The 26,457-nt window shown below is 39.2% G+C and overlaps 1 protein-coding gene and 1 long non-coding RNA gene across 5 annotated transcripts; one reads left to right on the forward strand and one right to left on the reverse strand.

Annotated features, from left to right (window-relative positions):
* Positions 1 to 5,867: 5,867 nt before the first annotated feature.
* LOC133823520 (probable E3 ubiquitin-protein ligase BAH1-like) lies at positions 5,868 to 8,995 on the reverse strand. 3 transcript variants are annotated; one of them, XM_062256334.1, is made up of 6 exons: positions 8,408 to 8,995; positions 7,291 to 7,535; positions 6,947 to 7,195; positions 6,717 to 6,854; positions 6,277 to 6,335; positions 5,868 to 6,208 (listed from the first exon to the last, which is right to left on the reverse strand). In XM_062256334.1, exons 1-6 carry the CDS (start codon positions 8,601 to 8,603, stop codon positions 6,169 to 6,171), a joined length of 927 nt encoding a protein of 308 aa, XP_062112318.1. In that variant the 5' UTR covers positions 8,604 to 8,995; the 3' UTR covers positions 5,868 to 6,168. The 3 variants fall into 3 exon arrangements, with proteins under 3 accessions (XP_062112318.1, XP_062112317.1, XP_062112319.1); XM_062256333.1 differs by having other exon boundaries at positions 5,868 to 6,197; positions 8,408 to 8,994; XM_062256335.1 differs by lacking the exon at positions 5,868 to 6,208 and having other exon boundaries at positions 6,295 to 6,335; positions 6,697 to 6,854; positions 8,408 to 8,994.
* A 345-nt stretch (positions 8,996 to 9,340) lies between these two features.
* LOC133823521 (uncharacterized) lies at positions 9,341 to 16,946 on the forward strand. Of its 2 annotated transcripts, XR_009888390.1 has the most exons (3): positions 9,341 to 9,933; positions 15,842 to 15,910; positions 16,312 to 16,946. It is a non-coding gene; the product is annotated as an uncharacterized LOC133823521 (long non-coding RNA). The 2 variants fall into 2 exon arrangements; XR_009888389.1 differs by lacking the exon at positions 15,842 to 15,910.
* The last annotated feature ends 9,511 nt before the right edge of the window (positions 16,947 to 26,457 follow it).

Raw genomic sequence — 26,457 nt, forward strand, 5'->3', positions numbered from 1 at the left:
CTTTCCTTTCACGACCTGGTTCAGCTCATCTTCTATTTTGAATCTTGCTTGAATATTGGCTAGGAGTGCCTGTCAAAGGACATATAGTCGAAGGTTATACAAATTTTGGAGTATGCAAATAATAAAAAAAAAATATGTGTAGTGATGGGAACTCATAGTCAAGTGCATCTCCACAGTTGAGCGCATCATGTCCTGGGGAGCTGAGGTCTCTATCTTGTCCAGCTTGCGCTCGGCTAGCTAGTTGATGTGGCCCACCAAGTCACTGGTTAAGGCTTGGATTGGACCTCGGTGGTGAGCAACGAACTTACCCACCTCCACATGCAGAGCTGGGATAGAGACAGATGGGACAACTAAAGGATTTGCTAGCAGAGCTAGAGGAGGAACTTCTTTGATCATGATCACGGTGTCTTTCTACGCTCCATCTGGGTGTATTTCTAAGCTCCAGGCTAGGAGGAGGGCAACTCATTACCCTTAGACTGAGCCCCAATGGATGAACCTCCAGCCCTGGAGTTTATTTTCTATAGAATCCTGGCCTTTTTGATAGTTGGGCATGAACTCATGGTTGCGGTCAGGTCGCTTATGTATTATTTTGCAAATAACCAAAAGAGGGTTAGAAGGACTTTAACCAAACTTGAAAAAACAAGTAAAGAAGAAAACCCTACCCTCCAAGCTAGCGGAGGAGTCTACGATAATTGGAAGTGGATTGAGGACTGGGCTGACTAGCTGAGCACTGGTTTGGTTGATAATAACCGAGTTTGGAGGAGACTCATGTTGAACAATCTCAGGCACATTTTCAGGCTCAAGCTCATCCTCTAAGCTTGGGTCATACTCTGCACGCGTTGAGATTGGAAAAAGTGTCCAAGGGGACAGTATGATACTTGGGCGAATATAGATGTCGTATTGTTGGAAAATGACACTCCTAATATTTAAATTATTATCTACAATGATAGTCCTAGAGGGGAGGCTAAGGTCATATTAGGGAACTAAAAGGTCGACACACTCTTGTATGGTAACATTTTTATCTAGATCCTTAGGGTGTCTGGTCACGATATTCCTCAGGTCATGCCGACTTAGCATGAAGCAGGTTGAAGCTCGGTTAAAGTCGAGACCATGGTTACCTTAGCCAAAGGTGTTGGCGGCTGCACCCGATTAGGCTCGAGTTGGGTCATCGCTCGGAGCGCTCTGGGAAGGATGCTTGCGCACTAACGATGCGACCACCTTTACTATAGCAAGGGTCCTCTTTCTAGAAGGACCTCGAGCTCGGAAAGAAAAGGATTTACCCTCTCCGATCAACTTATAGGTCATCATATTGGCATCTATCATTATATCTCGCCAATCCTTCTCTTCGACTGGAAGGGAGGCGAGCTCGATGTATTGGTACTTTCGGACCTCGAAAGTTGCGGACCTCTTATAGATAGCTGCACTTACAATTAACTTGATCAGGATAGAGAAATTATGAAGCAGAAATATATATTTATATATAATAACCAATGTAGAGAATACTTACGAGGTTAGTTGATGTACCGAAATTTGCAGGTCAAGAACCCGTTCGACATAAAGAACGTATCCTTGAAGTCATTTGGATGACTCAGGAGATCGATGAATGTGGCAGTCTTGGGGGACTGAGTGAGGTAGTAGAACCAATCACCTCCGGTCTTGGTGTTGGGGTTGGCCTTGAGGCAGAAAAAAAGGATATCCTCGGGGTAGGATCATCCCAGCTATTTTTATGTAATAGATAATTTAACCTCGCGAGGAGGCAGTACGTGTTCGGAGGGAGTTGGAAAGGAGCGAGCTTCACGTAATTCAAGAAATCTGAGAAATACATGTTCAATGGCAAGAAGGCCCCCCTTCAAGTGTTTGTCACTCCAGGCCCCAAAATTATCCTTCAAAAGAGTGCAGCTCAGCTCTCCTTCATAGGCTGGGCGAGTATAAAACTTCGAGCTCGTCTGATGTCATGGCTCTTCATTATAACATTCACTTGAGGCATCAAAGTTATTCAGGACATGATTCGCTTTGCTTCATAGAAGTTATCAGCAGTTACCTCGACCTCCCTTTCCACCATTGGCCCAAAGTAGGGAAAGGGGGTCTCATTAGCTTTCTGGCCTTGAGAAGAAGAACCAGCTACTTCCTTGGATTGACGATTCACTATGATTTTATAGGGAGAAATAATTTAGATCGCCTGGGTATAAATCAGCATTAACTGTTAGTAAACGACCTAAGAATATGGCTTTGGGATACGATTTAAAGTTTCAAGTAAACTAGTCGTGTTTAATAACCAGCATTAAAAAACTGGAAAACTCGACCTAAATATTTTAGATAAAAACCTATGTTCTACGAGTTGGAAACTCCTATGAATTAAAAATTCTACATGAGCTAAAACGGGTAAAGAATTCCGTATATATGGATTCACGCGCCCTATCCTCAGAAGGTATTATCACCTCAAAAATCGCGTGTCAGAAGCTTGGTTTTGGAAAGTGTTTTTCATGAAAAACCACTCAGGTAGCGTAGCCCCTAAGCTACCTAGTTTTTTGTTCAAAACCCATAATTTACTCTAATCGCCTTAACTGTACTTGATAAGAACCCAAAATCCCAAAAAAATACCCCCAAAACTAACCTATTGTATTTTCTTAGTATTCTTTATACTACCAAACCAATAGGCTATCCTTACATATTACAAGTATTCGAACAAATCTCTCGAATATAAAAAGTACGTGAAAAACGCATAATATAGAAGCATTTCAAGGAAACTAGTCGAAATAAAAACAAATAATTAGCGATGGAAAATTGTGAACACTTACAGTTGATTAAGGTTGTAATTGAGGTTGAAAATTGAAGAATCGGCGGAACCAAGATGCTAAATCCAAAAAAATGATTGCTTGAGAGCTTCAAAAAAATGATAGAGAGAGAACTTTTTGCAAGAGAAAATGAAAAGGTGGTCTTCGAAGTGATCAGAAAGGGCTTATATATAGAATAAGCCCAGAGTAAAAATGGGATCGTTCAATCGAGGAGGTTTTAGATCGAAGGGTTGTAATAAAATGGGCAAAACAGTTGCAAAAAAGGTGACAAGAAAACTTTCACAGTACTTAGGAACTCCAATAGATGCCTATCAAAACGAGACGCATGTCAAAGTACTCGAGCGGGTTGGTGGGCACGTTTTCCACGAAAGAAGTGGAAAAGCCTCTACTGTGCTTGTCAGAAGTAGGGGTGATGTCATACAAGAGCAAAGGCTTGGGGGCCAAATGTTGTACCTGAAAAACATGAGCTAACGTGTCCTGTTTGCAGTACATTTGGGATGCATTTAATGAAACTATTCCTAGTTCCAAGGTCATGGAACGAGTTCCCTAATGCTCAACTTGGGTTAAGCATAGATTGACCAGGTATCAAGGAGATCATCGAGCCAGACCTTTACATCACTTATACATAGCTCGAGTATCTCGATATTTAGATCGGCTTATCCTAAAAACCTCTAGATTACGTGGTGTGTATTCAGTTCGTTGTCGACATACGGAAGGCACATATTCAAATCCCTGAAGACTCGGGATTTTATTTACACAATTAGAATATTGTAATCTTGCCTGATAAATGTATAATATCAAGCAATCGATATATTGAATGTAATTATTTGTATATTTGGGATGTTACCCATACCTGTCCATTAATCCCCTATAAATGGAGATGGAATAGACAGGAAAATGGATTGCATTCTTGTATACCAAGACTCTGGAGAAATTGTTATAAACAATTTCTTGAGAGAAAACAACAATAACATAGACTCATGGGCTATGTGAATTTTAACCACTAAACCACGTAAAAATTACTTGTGTTCATAATATATGATTTTATCTGAGTCTAATTACCTCTCGAATTTCTTAATTTTAAGTTGAGGAAAAACTGTATCAATAAACATTTTACTAAAAAAAAATTAAATATCAATTACATCAACTTTGTTCTAGTTGCATAAATTTTTCAAGGGAAAATCGTATTTTTTAAAAGAAAAAAAATGTTTATAGAAACTATATTTTCTAAAAAAAACTAAATTGCATTTAAAAAAATAGGATCAAATGTATGATTAAAAAAATCAGTAAAAAAACATATTTATGAAAAAAAATCTTTAATTATGCTTGTTCTTTTGATATTTTCCCTCTTTTTTTCAAAAAATAAAATAATACATAAAAAATTATGTTATTACTTCTTAATGCCATTAATTATTGATTTGTTTTTTTAAATGTCGTGTTTATCACATATTTTTCAATGGTATATATATAAAAAAAATTAAGTTTGCATAAATGTGAGAAAAATATACCTAGTTTCTATATTTATGAGAAGAAAAGTCATTATACAAAATATGACAAGTTTTGAAAAAAAAAAAATTAAAATATGGTAATTTCATGAAATATAAAAAATAGATTACCATAAACCTAATTACACAAAACTCTCTCCTCTTTCTCTCACGATATCTCTATCTCTTTTCTCCTTTCTTCCTCTCTCCTCCCCCATTCGGTTCCCTCATCTCAGCCCTCCGCCAACGATGCCACCTCCGCCTACACCCCCGATGGCGACGCACCTCTGCCCCTGCCCTTGACGGCGACACACCTCCACCCCTTTGGTTCTTCTTCTTCTTCTTCTTCAAATCTGGTTTTATTCTTTTTCACATTTGATTTTGCTATTTCAATTATGCTTCAAATCAGATTTTGCACTTTATATTTGAATTTTTTTCTTTTAGACCTAACTGTAGTCGGTTACTATCACGATCTGTTGAGATTTTTGGATTTTTTTTTCTTCAGATCTGTTTAAGTAACCATATAGCACGACGCCTGATTCTTTTTATTAATATCTGATTTTTTTTAGACCTAGTTGTAATCAATTATAATAACAATTAATTTATATTATTTTGTTTAGATCTGATTTTGTTTTCATACCTGAATTAGTAACCAGGTACCATGGCAACTGTTTTTCTTTATAATATCTGAATTTTTTTTCTTCCAAACCTAGTTGTAACCAGTTACGATTATGATCAGTTTAGATTTTTCGTTTGGATCTTATTTTTTTTCTAAGTTTGGTTAAGTAACCGGTTACCATCACAACTTGTTCTTTTTTTCAAAGCAATTTTTTTTTCAGACCTAACTGTAGCCAGTTACCTTCACAATCAATTTAGTTTATTTTTTTCATGTAAGTTTTTTTTTTTTCCAAATCTCACTAAGTAGCCAGTTATAATTCAGTTGGTATTTTAATAATGAAACATTACTAAAAAAAATCAAAATTAGTTTTATAGTTGTAATTAGTTAATACAAAATTACTTTAAAAATAAAAATGAATTTTATATTTGTAACCAGTTACCACACATCACTAAAAAGAAATTAACAGTAGGATATGATTACCACCACAAAAAATATCAAAATTATTTTGATAGTGGTAATCGATTACTGCAGAGAAAATGTTGATTGAAAAAGATAAAAATTGAAAGAAAAGAAAAATAAATGGGAATTAAAAACATGGTGATGAAGTTTTCATATTTTTTTTTCAAAGAATAATGTATAAAAAATGTTTTATAAAATATGAATGATAAAAAATAATAAAAATAGATTAAAATTATAAAAATAATAATCTCAAAACAGATTAAAACTATCTACTAAAAATGTATAAAAAATAAAATATGGTATAAAATAAAATATTACAAATATATTGAAAAAAAACTCCCACAAAAATGTATACGAAAAATACGCCATAAAAAACTTATGAAAAAAAATGCCATATTTTTCAAAATTTAAGAAAAAAAAAAACCAATAGGAATTTCCTCTAAAAAAAATTTATTTTGAGTGTTTTTGCCCTGAAAACATAAAGAAAGAAAAAAGGACCATCCATGCAAATAAACACAAGTAAGAAGATACATTCATGAAAAGCCACTTATGCAACCAACTATAAAAAGGACATCCACTGATGTTTCGATGCGTTCATAGCACTTTTATCTTACACAAATCAATCAGCTTTATTGAGCACTAAAAAAAATCATTTTTAAAACTAAGGTTCAAAACCACCATCGAACTGTTTGGTCCCATATGGTGTTTTGTGGGGTATGGAGAGAAAAGCATCATCAATACCCAATCAAATACTTGGTCTGTGAATCCCAAAACTCCTTGGTTTGCTTCAAGATTTCCACTCTTTCTGCATTCATTCTCTCCTTCCAGTAGTCCTTGGACCTGCAAAGTGACTAATATTAAGAGTATAAAGTTTCTCACCAAAAAATCAAAAGACGATTATCAGTATTTGTTTGTTTACCTTCTTTTTAAGAGCATATCTAGTTCCAACATCTGCACTGCTTTAGTATATACTCCAGCCTAAATAAATAAATAAAAGGAAGAAATTAATAAAGATTGAAGTCAATGACATGATGGCAAGAACTTGATTGTTTTTAAGTTTAAAATATATGAGGTTAGGACATGACACTATGAGAAGAAAGAACATTTCATCAAAGATAACAATTTCAGTGAGTTCTTCATAATTTGTCTGTAGAATTAGAATCTTTGAGTTCAAAGAATGGAAACACTGAAACAGTACAAAGGTGCATGGATAAAAATGCCTAAATCTAGCACTTTTCCTAAGAGAACTCAAACTGTATGATCTATCATAGCCAATACTAGCCACTTCAGTCACATACAAATAAACACAGAAAAGGGATCTGGATAACAAGTCTCTCACATTTTTCAATCAATACACACCTCTCTGCAAATTGGGCACTTTGATTCCCTACTTGCCGCTTTTAGTCCTTGGAAGATCATCACTGAAGCAGCTGAGCAAGCACATGACTTGCAGAAAAGATGACCACAGCCCAAAGCACATGGATTGAAAACAATTTCCTGCCAGATTATCCCATTACACACATTAAGAAAAAATGTCACTATCTTCCATTTTTTAAGATGCAACTGAAAGACTGAAAGTAAGATCTTACCAAGCATACAGCACAAGTAAGATCATAGTCCAACTTTTTAGAATCTGGAAGCATCATGGTCATTACAGGTGGCGTGGCATTAAGATCACAGGAAAAATGTCCAGAAAGCTCACTGACATGTCCCCCATCCGATGTGTCCAGGTTTAGATAAAAAGCACCCAATTCAATAAGCCAAGGTGATTGCAAAAGTTCAATATGTTCTGATTGCATCTTTGATCTGAAATTCTTGCCATTTTCAGAGCTATGTATCTGCAGTATAAGAGTAAAAATTATCACTATTATGTACATGATACATAAAAACAAAATTAGGGAAGATTTGTTGACAATGATCGGCAAGGCCATACTTTATCATACTTCTTAAGGATCTTTCTGATTGCAATTGCATTCATTGTAGCATATTCAATCAGCATCTTTCCTTCTTCTACCATGTTTTGCTGATCATTCTTGAAACATTTACGCAATTGCATTAAGTATCTCTGCATTCCAGTGGAAATGTGAAGATGAAGGAGGTGTCTAACTCTGGAACTAAAACATCCAACAATATCTAAGGCTTCCTTCATCAGCTCTGAGAAAAATGCCTGATCACACACTAAGAAAATGGAGAAAAAGCTTCAGAGAGTAAAATCACTTTATGATGTACAAATTTCAAACTGATACAAACCCATATTATTAGGCATTAACTACTTCTAGACAAAACATTATGGTTTCAGTCACTGAAATATGTATACCACTACACATACACACAGAGAGACAAGACTATAATGATAAAGCTATTAAATGAAAAGGGTCTCTCAAGAGTTGCTACAAATTCATTAGTTCTAGTTATTTATTCTTCTAAGAATCTTTAGACCAAACAACTAATTTTCTTCCAAAGTCAACTACACATAATTAGTATGATAGGGAAACAAGAGCAACATATTCCTTAATTTCTCCAAAACTATACGGTCCAGTTGAAAATTCTTCCTTCAAGTACAATAGACTTGCACAATGATGTTGACGTTAGTAATAAAGAGAACAAAACCAGTACATGTAAGCAATTCTCCATTAACTTCGACTAATTGATCAAAAGAATAAAGAAAACAATTAATAATTGTCTTATTCCAGCATTATGAGATTCTCAACACCATAACTGGGACACCAAAATCTTGAATTTAATCCTGGTTGTATAGTTTCTACCAGGCGAAACTTAATTTAAAACTTCAACCAAATATTTGAGAGCATTCTATTGTACTACCCCTTGAAAAAAAAATGATACATCAATTTTTCTCATTACGTGGGCACACCATTATATTATTATTATTACGGCATATTCTGTTACAGGCATTAAATATATAGAACCCAAGATCCAAAACAAATAATAAAAGTAATAAATTATTGATAAAAGCTGCATCTTTACACATAAAAACAGAACACAACAATATATAAATAAAACTCAATCAAAATAAAAGCAGAAAACTTTACATGGGCAGGCTTGACATTGACACAATTGTTGCTTAGCAGCTTCAGTGTCGTCATCGTAAAAATCCTCCAATGGTTTACAATTCCGACAACTCTTGAGAACTTTTTTGAGCCGCTTATACTCAACATGCGAGCAATTATTAATAAATCCTTCTTGCTCCTTCATCAAATACTCTTTAAATGTCTCCCCGAATTTCATCTCTTCTAAACTATTCAAATGAAAATTTTAAATCAGATTACCCTCAAGCCCTAATATAATAAATCCGAAAAAAGAAAAGACCGTTTGGAGTGAACGAATAAGTAATAATGGTATGCGTATATATAAAATAAATTTTCCTAGTTTTAATATAATTATAGATTTAATATTAATTTAGGTCCCCAATAGTTAGGTTCTCTGATATCCTGGAAATTTTCTCGAGAACCAAACAAAGGGTCTTAGAATAAGAGGGGAAAGAGAGAATGGAGTGGTGTGCGGTGGGATGGGGTTTCGTTTGTGAAAGCGAGAATGGCAAAGGTGTACGGATTTTAAAGGTGATAAAAAAGGTGGTGATAGACTCGCCGCATTATTCGGATACACTTGCGCGTTATTCATATTATTTCCCTGCCTCATCTTCTACCGTTGCTTTTTTATTTTTATTTCTTTTTAAATTAGAGAAAATTGCGCGACTTCGCCACGTGTCTCATTGGCTGACTTTATTTGGGTGGTAAAGTTAGTGGCCGCCACTGAGAGCCTCCGCCCCTAGGACGATTAGCGGGAAACCCAGACTCAAACATAATTGGTTGGTGGTGATCCCCTTCCCCATCTCAACCACCCATTAATTCACTCATTTCCTTTTTTTAATCACTTGTATATATTATTCTATAATTGCGTATATAGTAATGGTGCACATTGACTAAGTTCTTGATAACCAACAATTATCTCCTTGAACCAAAAAAAACAAAATTAACAAAGATATTTTAAATATTAAAGAACGAAGAAGACGACTTATTATTTGAGTTTTCTACTAAGAAGGACTAGAGTTAGTACACAAAATGGTCACCTTTTAGTAAAAAAATAAAGACTAAATATTTTTTAAATCCTATTTACAAGAAAATGAGTTACATAAACTTGAATAAATATTTGGATGGATATACTGAAAGAGCTCTCGAACATTCATTTGGGTTTGATCCCATTTCTTTCTAGTACTAATTCGGATTGTTGTCCACCCATATTCGGAGTGTTGTGGTGGTTTAGATCATTTATTGCTCTGAATTTGTATTCATTACCATGTTTATCTAGTACTTGTAACATTAATTAAGAAGTGGCCTCCTTATGTTTCCACCATTTCTTCAACTCTATCTCTTTCTAATCGCCTTGTTTTTATTTTGTTCTCTTGATCTCTCCCAAATCTCATCATCTCCTACCGCCGATTTCACTTCTCAAGGAAATTAGGGATGATTAAGCCTAATTTTAGACAAGTAGTCTGGAGAGGAGAAGCTGAAGAGTTATCATTGCTGATTAACATCTCGATCATTCTCTTTTGTCCAAGGTATGTATTTTTTCATATTTGTGTTTTTGCTGTGTTTTTCTGCGTTCCTTACTTCGTTACATTTCTTAAAAACCTCTGTTGTTGAAAACCCTAGATTATATTATGGCTTCCAATCTAGATGATGCTATGCAATCCATGTCCCAATCTCTTTCGCTTACCCATGAGAAAAATATAGTTCATACTTTAGTTGAGTCCTCGGATGGATCTAGTTCACATGATGCTTCCTAGTACTTAGTCTTTTGAATTTTCAGTGTTAGAACTTTTAAGAAAGAGGTAATGAAAAAATCGTAGTCAAAATCTGGCCCACTCGTTTGCCTGTTACCATCACTGATCATTCTCTTGGGCTATTTCTTGCTCAATTTGGATGTGAGGGGGATTGGAAAAGAGTCCTAGTGGGTCAGCCTTGGCACTTTGTTCTTGATGGTATGCATAATCTTGAGCCTACTGTTTTTCATTTTGTTCCCCTGTGGATTCAAATATATTCCATTCCTTTTGGGAAACACTCACTTGAATTAGCTAAGTTAGTGGGAAATGTTGTGGGAGATTCAATTGATGCAGATTTGATTAGTGTTTAAAAATGTCATTTTTATTAGTTTTAAAATTTAAAATAAATTAATTTTAATTAATATTTTCATGGATTTATTATAATATATTTTATATTTGAAAATATTAATTTAATTTAATTTGTGTTCAATTTTCAAGAAATAAAATGTATTTTGACACAAAGAAAAAAAGAATTATTATTGAAGAAAAGAATACAAAAATGGCATTTTTAGAACCATTTTTATGGAAAGCTTAGACCTAAACTGTAACGCCCTCGATGACAAAGACCATTACACTATGTATTTTAAAATAGTGCAAGACTTGCTAATTAAGTCGTTTGAACAATAATGTGTTCCTAAAGTCAACTATCAGGTTAGGGTTAAAAGATTTTGATTATTGTTGAGGCTCAAAATCTCACCAAGGGAAAATATGAGACCAACGCCATGAAGCCCCCATTTACACGACATAGAAGCCATGGCCTTGCTCGGCCAGTCAGGCACGGACACTATTGGCCTCGCTCGGCCACGCCCGCGCGCACCAGGTGGCCTCGCCCGGCCACGCCCGCGCGCACCTGGCGGCCTCGCTCGGCCACGCCCGCGCGCACCAGGTGGCCTCGCTCGGCCTCGCCATCTAGGCCCCGTGGTGGCCTCGCCCATGCCCACGGAGTGGCCTCGCCCATGGCCTCATGGGGGTCACATCCGCAGCACACTCGGCCTCGTGAACAGCCAAGAGAGCCGCGCCATCAATAAGCCTTTCAAGGGGGCCTCGCGAAGGAATGAGAGCTACGTCACCTAGTGGCCACGTGAGTAGAACCATGCACCAAGGGTCCCATTCCTTACACCTTGAGACCCCTATGCTTAGAGGCTCCAGTGCGAGTCGAATGGGACATACTTGTACGACCTAGTACTGAGTACGGACACCAATACCAGTGGGACTGCTGGAATAAGAGTTATGGCCCGTACGTCTACGGCCAAAGGTCAGAGTCGACACCACTATCACCTGCGCCACTATGTCTGCCACCACTCATCAGACATGGGTACAGACAAGTAGTGGAGACATCCTCCTGACACCTGCTCCTGTACTGGACGTACGACCACAACCTCTGAAGCCACTCCCCTGACATAGTACATATGTACCACTTGGTCTCCTGGACCACCATGTACCTAAGGCCATTAGAGCCTACTATAAAATGAACTGGAACACCACCTGAAAAAGGGTTGGAAATTTTACTGTAGCAAAGGCTTGAGTGTGAATGAAAGACTGAATTTTCCATTATTGTTCTATCATTGTTCTTGAGTTATTGTTTAAGTTTCTACAGCTTTTCCATTAGCGATCTTGATTTGATAATTTTTCCAACTCAACTTAGTTGACGAGTTCTCACCGTCAACAATTATAAACGGTTAATTTTCATTAAAACAGATGTTTGGTACATGGGATCCCAAAAATAGGGTATAAGTGATAATTTACAACCCTCAAAAGTTTAATTCAACCAAAAGCCATTCTAATGGAAAAATACAAGTTTTAGGGCTCTGTCCCTGTACTTTTCCCTCGACCGTGGCGGTCGAGTAGCAGACTATGTATACTCCGCCCCCAGAGCTCTCCAACTCATGGTTGATCCAACTTTCCTTTGCCTTTACCTGCACCACGTAGCACCCGTGAGCCAAGGCCCAACAAGAAAACCATAAACATCAAACACATATAGAAACAATGATATTCAATCAATCTTAACTCATTCAGTTCAATTATATAACAGAGTACGAACATTAAACTAATCAATGGTACGCATATAATCTCAAGTTTATATCTTAACCAGTTTTACAAATGTTCAAATATGGCACACTTAGGCCGAGCTCCCTGTTTATCTAGCTGACCCCGGCTCGCTTAGGCTGAGCTGCGTTCAGTACGTCTATCGTCAGCCCCGACTCTCTTAGGTTGTTCATTCTTATATACATAACAACCGTTCAGTCACACAGTACACATGCTCAAATATTGGAAATCTCAGCCCCATTCACAACCACACAAGGGTGTAGTTTTCTTACCTCGAATCCCGAGCGAAGAATACAGAACGGTCCCGAGCACGATCCTCAGTCCTGAGCCTTGGCGATAAACCTAGACACAGTTTCAATGGGTAACCATCAATTTCTAATCCAATTAAATACTTAGGGAACATATATTAGTCTCTGAGACCTCGAATTCTATTAAACCGGGTAGTAGAATTCATCCCAAGCGCCTAGGTTTGAATTCCTGAGCCTCCCTGAGCCTTAAACCTTATTTTCCCTTAATTCTCTATTTAGGGTCGCAACTTGCGCTTAAGGGCTGCAACTCGCCCCTTAGACAGAGGCTCAATCCTCCCTGATGGGGGACACCGGCCGGGACTTGCACCATTCCAAGTCGCAGCATGCCTGGCGAACAGAGGCTTCCAGCCTCCAAAACTCACACGGGTCGTGACGCCTGAAGAACAGGGCCGCGACTTGAGTCGCTAAACCCAGAAAAACCAATTTCTCTCAGCATTTTTCCACGAGTCCAACCTCAAATTTCCATCTCAAACTAACAGCCAAACTCAAATTCAAGCCCATAACTCCTATCCTTATACCCCAACCATCACAACTAACCTATAACCATTTTCTTGCACCATCAAACACTCAAATCCAGCTAACAAACTAAAACTCATGAAAACTCTAAGTTTAATATAATCTCAAACAGATTTCAACAATTGAATTGAAATTTACCTCAATCTATGGCTTGAATTTCTCCAGCTATCCTCTGCCCACTTCTAGCCTTAACTCTTCAATTTAACCTAGCCCAAACTCAGCTCTAATCTAGCTTAAACCAAGTCTCTTCCTTCAACAATCTCAAAGTCTCAACAAAAGAGGGAGAGAGAGAGAACGTGAGTGAGAGGGTGAGAGATGTGCTGGGAAATTCCACTACCTTCTGGTTGCCCCTTAGACACTTACTGAGTATATTGCTTAATTATGAAAGACCAAATTGCCCTATATCACCAACCCAACCCTTAAATTATCCCTAAGGTTAGAATGGTCATTTTCCCCCAGTTCCCGCTAATTCCTCAAGTATTCCTACTATTAACCAATTAACCCTGTCACGTCTAATTAATTACCAAATACTTATTCGTTACTCAATAAATCCCAAAATATTCTCTAAATTCCCAAAAAATACCCCCAGGCTCCCCCGAGCCATGTATTTAAACCCCGCTGTGACTATTTCGCTAATCCGCTCACTAGGACTGTCTCAAGCCATATACTTGAAATATATTCACATAATAATGTGGTCTCAACCATATATCACATAAAATCACATGTATGCCCTCAACAAGCCAAAATTACAAATATGCCCTTATGAACACGAAATGGCCCACAAGCATATTTAATACTCATAAACATGCATATAACATACTCACATAGTCATATTAATCATTCATGCCACATAGTCATGCATTTAACCAAGTAGACACACATATATCCAATTATGCCCTCATGGCACGCTAATTAAGGCACTAAGCCCTATTAGCAATTTTGGGTCGTTACATAAATCAAGCCCAATCAGCCCAAGCCCAAGCAGCCCACTCACTTGGCCAAAACACTAACATTGCAACATGTGTCGCCTCTGCCTACCAGCTTCTTGCACACTTGACGCACGCGGACCCCACTCTACTGCCACGCTTGACGCACATTTCCAACCATTTGCCAAGCCAATCCAAGTGTGCCACGTGGCCATGATGTCCCCTACTCCGCCTGCCACTTGCTGCCACTTTCTGATGAGTGCCAATCGGAGTCCGACACATGGCAATGCTGTCCCCCGTTCTTCCTGCCACCATTCCTATTGAGCCTCTTAAAAATTGCCACGTGCCCCACCTTTTATCATAATAGGAAGAAAATTTGCCCACTTTTGCTTAACTTTTGGAGCACTTTCTCCACTATAGTACATGTAAAATACAACTTTGTGGATAGGAAATGTAACGACCTAAAAATGCTAATAGGGTTTAGTGGCTTGATTAGCGTGTCGGGAGGGCATAATTGGATATGTATGTGATTACGTGATTTAAATGCGTCACTATGTGGCATGCATGATATATATGATGATGTTAATATATTATATGCATGTTTATGAGTATTAGATATGCCTGTGGGCCCTTTATTGTTTATAAGGGCATATCTATAATTTTGGCCCGTTAAGGGCATAAATGTGATTATATGTGTTAAATGGTTGAGACCACATTATTATGTGGATATATTTGCATAACACAGCTCGAGGCGATCCTAGTGAGCGGATTAGCGAAATAGTCACAGTAGGGTTTAATACCCGGCTCAGGGTGAGCCTAGGGGTATTTTGGGAACTTAGAGAATATTTCCGGATATATCGAGTAACAGGCAAGTATTTGGTGATTAATTGGACATGATGGGGTTAATTGGGAATTGGTCGGATGACTTGAGGAATTAGTGGGAATTGGGATAAATGATTGTTTTACCCCTTAGAAGCAATTAGAGGGCTCAGGAAGTTTAAAGGGCAGTTAGGTCTTTTTGGAGTTAGGGGATTAACTCAGTGGAAATTCTATGAAGTACCCAGAACACTCTCAAACTCTCAGTATACTCTCTCTCTCGTCATACACGTTCTCTCACTCTCTCTCTAGAACCTAAGGAAAGCTTGAAGCTTTGAAGGAGAAAAACTTAAGAATTTGGCCTGGAAAATCTGGAGAATTTAGGCTAAAAGTAGATAGAGAATAGCTGGGGGATTCAAGCCACAAACTGAGGTAAGGTTTCAATTTTTAATTGTTGAATTCTGCTGTAATATAGTTGGAACTTAGAGTTTGCATGAAAGTGGATTCCAAAACTGATTAGGTGTTTGATGAGTGTAAGGATTGGTTTATAGGTTGGTTATGATGTTTAGGCTATAAGGATAACAATTCTGGATTCAATTCTGAGTTTGCCTGAAGGTTGGGGTGTGATTCGGGGTTTAGGCTCGAGAAAATGTTGGTTTTCTGGGTTTGGGGGCTCGGGTCACGGCCTTGTTCTTCAGGCACTGCGGCCCGTGTGCTCAAAGAGACTGGAAGGCCTCTATTCTGTATAGGTGCGCTGTGGGGCAAGGTACAGTGCGCCACGACCTGTGTCTTTTAGCTGAGAGGCATTTTCCCTCTGACTTAAGCGCTCCATGAGCCTTAAGGGGCTGGCCGCAGGTCAAATTCAAAACCAAGGCTGTTTGAGGGTTTTTAGCTCGGGAACATAAATGTTAAGGCTCGGGAAGGATCCTACTACCCGGATTGGTAGAATCCAAGGTCCCAAAGGCTAGTTTAATTTTCCGAAGTTGATTATTGGATTGAGATTTGATAGTTATCTATTATTCTTGTGACTAGGGTTACGTTAAGGCTCAAGATTGAGGATCGTGCTCGGGACCGCTCTTTATCTATTGCTCGGGACTTGAGGTAAGAAAACTACACCCATGTGGTTGTGTTTGGGACTAAGGTTCCTTGTAATTGAACGTATGTATTGTGTAATTGTATGACTATTGTATGCAATATGAAAGTATGCCCTATGGGTGTCGGGGCTGATGATAAGCATATTGAACGCAGCTCGACCTAAGCGAGCCGGGATCAGCTAAATAACCAGAGGGCTCACCCTAAGGACGCCATTAGCTAATTGCTTGTATTACTGATCGAAATATATGTTGAAAGTATATGTTTATCGCCGTCGAGCTTTAAATCTGTATTCTGCTGATTAGTTGAACAGATTGGATTGAAATTGATTATATGCTCTTGTTGCTATCTATGCTTGTTGTTTATGGTTTTCTTGCTGGGTCTTGGCTCACGGGTGCTATGTGGTGCAGATGAAGGCAAAGGAAAGTTGGACCAACCATGAGTTGGAGAGCTCTGGGGGCGGAGTGTACATTGTCAACTGCTCGACTGCCACGACCGGGGGAATTTACAGGAATTAGAGCTCTAAACTGTATTTTTCCATTAGACTATCTTTTGTTGTATCAGTCTTTGAGAGTTGTATTTGTCATGTAAACCTTGTTTCTGGGATCTCATGTATCAAACACTTGTTTTAATGAAAATTAACCGTTTAGGATCAAAATCTTTTAACCCTAACCTATTAGTTGACTTTAGATTCACATTTATGTTCAAATGACTTGATTAGCAAGTCTTGCACTATTTTAAACGCATAGTGTAACGGTCTTGGTTATCTAGGGCGTTACAAATTGGTATCAGAGCCATATAGGTTTAAGGGTTCCTGAAGACTGGCTGGGCATGTACACTCCCCGCTAAAGACAAGCTCGACTTAGGGTTTGGTAACTATATATGTGTGATTATATGCTTAATGTTTAAGTGAAATGTAAATGCTTTATTTGCATGATTAATTAGGAGCATGAGATATATTGATAGGGCCTGACCCTTGATTACTATGTGGATATGTTAAGGCTTGCGTATTAGCATTGCTATTGTATATGAATAATTGTTTAAATGCCTGTTTGCATCATGGTTGTGCTTGTGGCCGGGATATTGGCGTTGGACGATGGAATGAATATGTACCTGTTATCATTGTATGACCAGCTGAGTTGTTGATTATAGTTAAACTTGGATAGTTATGCGTCCAAGGCAATCAATACGACTAGTCGGCACCGAGGTTGAGGCTTGAGACGATGAGCAGGGCCAGAAGCCTCCACCAGTCCCTGAGAACTAGCAGCAGTTGCTTGATGATATGCAAGCCAAACTTTAAAGTCAGGAATAGCATATTTGCCTTCTGAGGCAACAGGCTTCGTCAGGGAATGCCGCACCTAATTTGCCACCCGTTGTGGCACCAGCTGTATAACCACCTAAGATTGGAAATAGGTGGGAGCCACTTTACGAAAGATTCACACTACTACGAGTCATCTATTTGAGAGCCTTAAAAACTGAGGTCTTTTAGGCCTCACGTTGCGATTCCTAAAAAGTTTTATTTTTAATGTTTAAAAAATTAAATGGTAGCAAAAGCTCCCGTCGGAGCTCCGACAATGGTTGGTTTTGAAGCCCAAAGCACAAGAATGCATTGGTGGTGGTCATTTGGCTCGAGGTGGCTCAAGGTGGTCAGAAAATGCCCAAAATGTTTTGTAAACCCACATGGTCGCTGAACTTTGGAGGCTCCGTCAACTAGGCTAGAGGGCGCGTGAGGACATGGGCTCGCGGAGCTGGGGGTTTCGAGGCCGGGGAACGCCGTGGGCCGGCGCGTGTAGGCAGGGGGTGGCCAGAGCACCATCGGTCGTGGCTGGGCAGTGGGGTTTTGTAACACCCCACATCACTATGGCTGCTTCCTAGAATGACGACTGACCCTACAAACCAACACGAGTCTTTCCAGCATGTCTTGTCCTCACTCGCACACTTCCTAGGAAAAATTCCTAGGAGGTCACCCATCATGAGACTACTCCAGGCCAAGCACGCTTAACTTTGGAGTTCTCAAGTGTTGGGCTATCGAAAAGAAGATGCATCTTGTTGGCATAGGTAGTACCCATCAATCCATTTAAGCCCTCTTCAACTGTGTAGTCCCATACCTACACAGTCTTAGAATCATCACACTTGACCTTCCCCAGGCGATGTGGGATTACAGAGCTTTACCCAGTCTTTCCCTACTACGGATCACGAGATACTGACTATCACAATCACCCCCCTTAGGGGCCCAACGTCCCCGTCGGCCACACTTTCGGCTGGGTCAAGGCTCTGATACCATTTGTAACATCCCCACATCACTATGGCTGCTTCCTGGAATAACGACTGGCCCTACAAACCAACACGGGTCTTTCCAGCGTGCTTTGTCCTCACTCGCACGCTTCTTGAGAAAACTTCGCAGGAGGTCACCCATCTTGAGACTATTCCAGGTCAAGCACGCTTAACATTGGAGTTCTCAAGTGATGAGCTACAGAGAAGAAGATGCATATTGTTGGCATTGCGATCTGGTCATATCCAGATTATGCATCCATGAAAGAAATGTCGTGAGCAGTTGTTGCATCTACCTACTGATCGATTCAAGGTAGTGGAAAACAATCCTTAGGACATGCCTTATTGAGGTCAATGCAAGTTCTCCACTTATTATTGGGTTTTGGGACCAAAACAGGGTTAGCAACCCAAGTTGGATATTTTGCTTCCCTAATGAATCAACACTTAAGTAGGCAAGCTACTTCTTCTTCTAAAGGTTCTGATCACTCCTTCCCCAAAAGCCTTCGTTTCTGTACCTTTGCCGGCACATTCCTTGTCAGGAAGCTTATACAGGATCTTTATTTATTTTCATGTAGATCTAATATTAAACAAATTAATATGAGATAACCTAGAACATGTTTCTAAAATTGAATTCAAAGAGAAACAAAGAAAAGAATACTTACAGTATACGCAGCGGAATGAAATAGTTCTTCCTTCAGTTTCTCTAACTCTTGTATCCTCTCTGTCGCAGAGTATAATCAAGAAACTGAACCGATCTTCTATTTTCTTCACAGTCTTCCAATGTATCCTTAGAATCACTGAGACTAGTGTGTGCAATTCTCAACACATGAGATAGATACAGAGAAGAAGAAGATAAAATAATCAAAGAGGCTTAGAAAAAGGACTTGTGTTTAGAGAGAATCTAAAACTATCAGAAAACCATTGATTAAACTTATGTTTTGACTTCTCTCTAAGCACTCCTTTTATAGACTCAATTAGGCCATTTAATTTAATTAAAAAATTAATAAAATAATAATCATTTTAAAGCCCTAGGTCGAAATTGTCATGGGCTTTAGGCCCGTGAAATTTCTCATTTGATTATAAGCCCATTGGACTTAAAATCAAGGCCTGTATTATTTTCTATTGATTTAATTAATTAAATAATTATTTAAATCATTTATCAAATTAATTATTTATAATTTGAACCTTGATTCAAAATTATTTATTAATTTAGATACCAATTTATCTTAATTAATAAATCTTCCATAATTTCTCTTTTCTTCTCAAAATTACATAATTCTGTGAAACTATCCAAAATTGACCTGGTCAACTTTGATAATTCTAATTGATAGTTAAACCAATTAATTGAGACTATCTAGATAATTTTATCCAAGGTACAATGGAGACCATAGACCTATTAAATCAAGCTCCAATAAGTTATCATAAATCTTACAAATAAATTTACCAACTTATTAATTCCTCGTGACTCCACTATAGACTCGGAATTGCACTCTTGAATTCATAGAACGCTCTATAACAAATATAGATACGCTATTAATTATCCATTGTTACAACCATAATTGTCACTCAATCCTCTATAGACGGTCTACAATGAGATAGGACTAAAATACCGTTTTACCCCTCATTGTATTTTATCCTTAAAACACTTAGTTCCTTATAAATGATATTTTAGTAAACTAATTTAATTACTAAAATGAGATCTCTATCATTTAACACCTAGAACCAAACTAAAAGGAAACCATCGTTTCACTTCTTCATCGGAAGCTATAGATGTTCATATCTATGATTAACACTCCCACTCAATTATACTACCGAGTTCCTAAGATGTAAGTATGGACTAGTCTGTAGGGTAAGCTAGTAACGAACAAGTCAAAGAACTCAAATAATACAATTAGTTAGAATACTAACCACTCATAATTGAGATTGAATTGACCTATGATCAACTATATGATATGACTAGAATAGATAATAATGGTATGCTTACTTATCTTATTAAATGTCAATATCGGTCCTGTCCGATGTAACAAATATATCTGATCTTATCTACTTTGCTAATGTTCTAGAAAGAACATAACACTGTAATGTGTAAGTAAATCATATCGTAGATTGGCAAGTCAGTGTAAATCCAGTGCACTGACTAATCTTAGGACTAACTTATTTTTAACATATAATCATATTTATATTCCACTGTGATTACGTCACTATAAATAAGATTAGTTATATGCTTGCGATTTAATAGAAGTTTATATTAAACAAATAATCATGAAAATAAAACATGTGAGCAAAGTGATTAACCAAGTCAAAAAATGATTTCTATTCTTTTATTGATAATAAAATGAGATTACAAAAAATTTGGGTTTTAATTAGGGCATAAAACCCCAACAAACTCCCACTTGCACTAATTGAAGCTAATGCCTTAATTCTACTAATCCAATTTTCTTGATAAGCTTATCAAATGTAGCTTCTGGTAGTGTCTTTGTAAACGGATCTGCAAGATTGTCTTCAGTTGCAATCTTCATAACCTTCACATCTCCCTTGGCCACATATTCTCGAATAATGTGATACTTCCTTTCTATATGCTTACGCCTCTTGTGACTTCGAGGTTCTTTCGAGTTGGCTATCGCTCCTGTATTGTCACAAAACAACACAAGCAGTTTATCCATTTCTGGAATAACACCAAGATCCGAATAGAACTTCTTTAGCCAGACTATTTCTTTAGCTGCTTCTGACGCGGCTATGTACTCAGCCTCCATGGTGGAATATGAGATTGCATACTGCTTTACGCTTCTCCAAATCACAGCTCCACCCTCAAGAGTAAACACCATTCTAGAAGTAGACTTCCTGTCATCGACATCAGTCTAAAAATCTGAATCGGTGTAGCCTACAGGGTTCAGAACACCACCCTTGTAGACTAACATATAATCACTAGTTCATCTCAAATACTTCAGGATATGCTTAACTGCTATCCAATGTTCTGGTCCTGGGTTTGACTGATACTTGCTCACTACTCCCACTGCATAGCAGATATCTGGTCTAGTACACAACATGGCATACATCAAACTTCCAACTGCAGATGTGTAAGGAACTTTTCTCATTGCATCTTCCTCTTCAGGAGTCTGGGAGACTGCTTCTTTGAAAGATGAATTCCATGGCGAGACGGTAGACGCCCTTTCATTGAGAAACGTTCAAGCACTTTATCTATGTAAACTGCTTGAGATAGAGCTAAGAGTATGTTTTTTCTATCCTTGATGATCTGGATACCTAGAACATAACTTGTTTCACCCAAATCCTTCATCTGGAATTGAGTGCTCCGCCAATTCTTCACATATGATAATTTCTTAACATTGTTTCCAATGAGTAAGATATCATCTACATAAAGAACCAGGAATACCACTATTTGATTTGCCTTCAGTTGGTAAACACAGGGCTCATCAATATTTTGTTCAAAGCCATATGTTTTGATTATTTCATCAAACCAAAGATTCCAAGAACGAGAAGCTTGCTTAAGTCCATAGATGGACCTATTCAACTTGCAAACTTTTCCTTCTTGTCCAGATACTTTAAATCATTCTGGTTGATCCATATGAATGACTTTGTCAAGCTTTCCATTAAGAAAAGTTGTCTTGACGTCCATTTGCCAGATCTCATAGTCTAGAGCGGTTGCTATGGATAGGAGGATGCGAATGGATTTGAGCATGGCTACTGGACTAAAAGTTTCCTCATAGTCCACGCCTTCTCTTTGGGTATAACCCTTTGCCATTAATCGAGCTTTATAAGTCTCGATATTTCCATCAACACCTCATTTCTTCTTGTAGATCCACTTGCACCCAATGACCCTAAAGTCACTAGGTGCTTCCACAAGATCCCAGATAGGATTTGAGTACATGGACTCCATTTCCTGTTTCATGGCTTCGAGCCATAGTTCCTTTTCAAGGCTAGCCATTGCCTATTTGAAAGACAATAGATCATCATCACTAGTGTCACCAACAACCATATTGGTTTCACCATCCAAACCATAGCGAATTGGGTTCCTAGAACCCTCCCACTACGACGAGGCTCCACGACTATTTGCTCAGGAACAGTGGTGCTTTCTTCATTTAAATCGACTTGCGTCGGTTGGACATGAAGGGTGGGAATTTCATCATCAACTTGCGTTGATGACGATGGAACATTGGTTGGAGTCAATTCTTTAACCATCTCTTCTAAAACTACTTTGCTGCGAGGTTTAAAGTTCTGGACATAGTCATTTTCCAAAAAAGTAGCATTTGTAGAAGTAAACACTTTCTTTTCTGAATGACTATAGAAAAGTCCACCCCGAGTACCTTTAGGATAGCCAACAAACATGCAAACTTCAGTTCATGGTTCTAGCTTTCCCTCATTTTTCCTCAAGACGTGAGCGGGACACCCCCAGATTCTATAATGGCATAAACTAGGTTCACGACCATTCTAGCATTCTAAAGGTGTTTTGGGGATTGATTTAGATGGCACGACATTGAGAATGTCATTCGCAGTTTCAATTGCATGTCCCCATAATGAAGTTGGTAGAGTTGAGTAACTAAGCATGCATCTAACCATTTCCAATAAAGTTTTGTTCCTGCGTTCCGCTACACCATTTTGTTGCAGAGTACCCGGGGCAGTAAGTTGTGATAAAATTCGAAGTTCAGTTAAATGATCTTGGAACTGCATATCCAAATTTTCATTACCCAAGGCTCATATCCTCCCTCAATAACGACCATCGCTTGTTGCCTGGGTTGTGATTTTCCCTTCATGGAAATTCTATAGCATTCTCTGGCAGCGAGCTGATCTCCTCTCACAGTACATGTACCTGAGGTTGAGGGGAATTTCATTGCTATATGGCAGATCGAGGTGATAGCCTCAAAAGTCATCAGTGCGGGTCATCACAAAATTGCGGTGTATGTGTCAAGACAATTGATTACGACAAACTCGAGTATTTTAGAAACATTTCGTGTATCATCCCTTAGTGTAACTACAAGTCCAATCGTCCCTATGGCTGTTGTTCCTTCTCCTGAGAATTCGTATAAGGTCATCGAGGTCACCTTAAAATCGATTACGGAAAATCCCATCTTTTCTAAGGTGGACCTGAATAGCACATATACCGAGCTCCTATTATCAACCAATATCCTCCGTACTCTTCGATTGGTGAGCTGAATGGTTATCACCAGCGGATCCTTATGCGGGAACTAGATGTGGCTAGTGTCCTCTTCCGTGAAAGTGATTGGTTGATTCTCCAACCGCTGTTATTTTGATAACCCTTGCTCTAGAATAAATTCAATATCGTTGTGGGTTTTTAGCTCATGTATGTACCTTTTTTGGGCCACATTACTTGTGCCCATCAAATGGGGTCCTCCAACGATAGTGGTTATATCCCCTCCTACTATTAGAGGGGGAAAATTTGGTTCCCCTGATTTGTCTGAGCCCAGAGTTGACCGGCCAGATTTTTCAGAGCTGGATGAGTATTTTCCCGGTTGGCTGATTGGGAACCACTCGATTTCAGGCATACTGGGCTAACACTCCATCCCGGATGAGAGTTTTGCTCTCATCCTTTAACTGTCGACAATCATCAGTATTATGTTGATGTCGTCGTGATATCGACAAAACTTAGTAGGGTCTCCTTTCGCCCTCTGGTGCCTCAAAGGTTCTGGCTGCTTTCATGGAAGGCGATTAGAGTTCGCAGGAAAATATGTTCTCATGTATTAGTCAAGTCAATGTAGGTGGTGTAGATGGGCTTGAACTTTTCTCCTGGCTTGTTCTTTTTGGTTCCATTCTAATCGCCCTCACCAGTCCCTTTCTGCTTATTGTTCCCCGCCTGGTTATTCTGGGTAGCAGGTTGAGTCGTTGTTGCAACACCCACCAACGCTCTAGCGGAATGAACAGGGGTCTGGCTAGTTCCTGCGACAACAAATTGCACCTCCTCTAGATTTATCCATTCATGAGCTTGATTTAGGAACTCATCTACACTATTTACTCCTTTTCACTGGAGTTCTTTCCATAAATCACGCCATACAGTGATCCATGTCCTCATCAACATCCCTAGCTCAGGCTGCTGCATTGGTGAACTGGTTCAGATATGCCTTCAGGGACTCACCATGTTGTTGTTTTATGTTAGCCAGCGAATCGGCCTCAATGCGAGCTTCCTTCGAAGCTCAGAATCGCCTCTTAAATTTGGTAGACAATTTCTTCCATGAGGTGATTGACTGTCTTTTGTACTTGTTGAACCACAATCTTGCGGGTCCGGCCAGAGTTGCCAGAACAAGTTACATCTTAAGTGGAACCCGACGTTGTGGGCCATCATTAACGTGTTGAACCACCCGAGGTGGTTGGATGTGTTACTGTTTTCATCATATGCGGGCATGATCTGCATCCTAAAGCCAACAGGATACGGAGTTGTCGCAATGTTTGGAGAAAAAGGCTCGAGTTCCTCATCAGAATCACAATCATCAACTCCTTTTCCAGATAAGAGTCTCATCATCTGTTCTTCCATTAAGGCTACTGACTAGAGGGTTGGATCCTTGGCCTCTAGGTTATTTGGGAGCTGATCATCACCCCCATCCTATTGTACATGTTAGATGGGTTGTTTTCCCTCCAAGCTTGAGCTCAGTTAGGTGAGACATTCCCATTGTCGCAACGATAGACGGATCTCCCCTGTGTTGAGTATAACTTAAATCATCATGGAGAACTGGATATATTTTTTGTGAATTCAAATGATCACGTAGGTTGGGATGTGGGTCGGAACAAAGACTTTGTGCGGAGCTCAATTGATTCCTTAGATCGCTCTCAGGCCTGCCTCCACGCTGGCTCTCCGTCTAGTAACTTCCATTAGCGAAGCTTACAACTCATGGCAGAGATCGAGGACCTGGATTATTAGCATGAGACCGTGGGATATAGATGTCCTCCGAGGGAGGAGGATTTCTCCTGCTATCCCCTCGAGCTGGAGTGTTCCTCTATGGGCAAGGTGGCATTGGATGTCGAACCAGGGATGTCAGATGTCTTATTGGTGAAGCTATTCTTGTTCCATCGGGGTGCACTAGGTTAGCTCGTCCCTGATCTACCCCAATCTTCCGGGTTGGAGGTAGGACCGATCCATTTCTCTGTGTCGGAGGCTTTGACCGTGGCACAGATGGATTTGCTGGGGTGTTTTGCCTCCTTGAATTGGTCCCAACTCGCCCTATTGGGTCATTCTGAACATTCCGAGGAATCTGCTTAGAAGGCATAGAGCTCGGGGTCACAATTCGAATAGATCGACTGACATGGGGTCGACGGTTCCTATGAGTATTGGCAGGTTGAGTATTTCACTGATTCTGCTATGAAGGTATGGAGCTCGGAGTTGCAGTTCTGACAGAACAACTGAGATTGGGTTGATTATTATTGTTGTACCTATGGGACCCGCTTTTCCTTCTTCCAATGTTAACATCGGTTGCAGGAGGAAGTAATCGAGCCAAGATCTCCTCAATCTACTTGTTAGCCTTAGCAAGATGGATCATTCACTGGGCATTTTCCATCTCGATGGTTGTCACATACCCCAGATTGGGATTTGGTGGGCACGATGTTGAGATCCCAGTATCGTCTTGGCCCACATGTTGCTTTCCAAGACGGTGTTGAGCAATTGGGCCTTCTCCAACGGGAATGGCCGCACGATGCACCTCCTGATCACCAGGTGGTTCCATCTCGTTGTCATGCATGGACCGAGTGACCACCATGGTGAGTGTTGGGTGAAACTTGCATGGGGGATTAAGCACTAATAAGCTCTCAACGAAAGCACCAATCTGTTGACATGATTTTTCTTCAACAGTAGATTAAGAAATTTGAAAATAGAGATATTAGGCTTTTTACTAAACCGTGATTAAACAAATGAATGATATCACAAACTCTCATACTTTTACGTGGTTCAGTGGTTAAAATCCACCTAGTCCACGAGACAATCTTATTAATCTCTTTAAATCTCGAAAGGTCCAACAAACCGAGGGCTCAACTTGCTCTTTACTCCAAACCTCTTCACCCCTCGCAGTGGTGAAACTTGTAGAAACACGTGGTCCCCAACCTGAAACTCCACGTCTCTACGCCTAGGATCAGTGTAGCTTTTTTGCCTACTCTGTGAAGCAAGCATCCTGGCTCGAATCTTCTCAATAGCTTCACTTTTCTTCTGAACCATGTATGGCCCCAAATACTTTCTCTCACCCATCTCGTCCCAATGAATGGGTGACCTACACTTCCTTCCATATAGCAACTCATAAGGAGCCATTCCAATCGTGGACTGATAACTGTTG

This window comes from Humulus lupulus, chromosome 3 (genome assembly GCF_963169125.1).
Source record: "Humulus lupulus chromosome 3, drHumLupu1.1, whole genome shotgun sequence".
NCBI classification, from domain to species: Eukaryota; Viridiplantae; Streptophyta; class Magnoliopsida; order Rosales; family Cannabaceae; genus Humulus; species Humulus lupulus.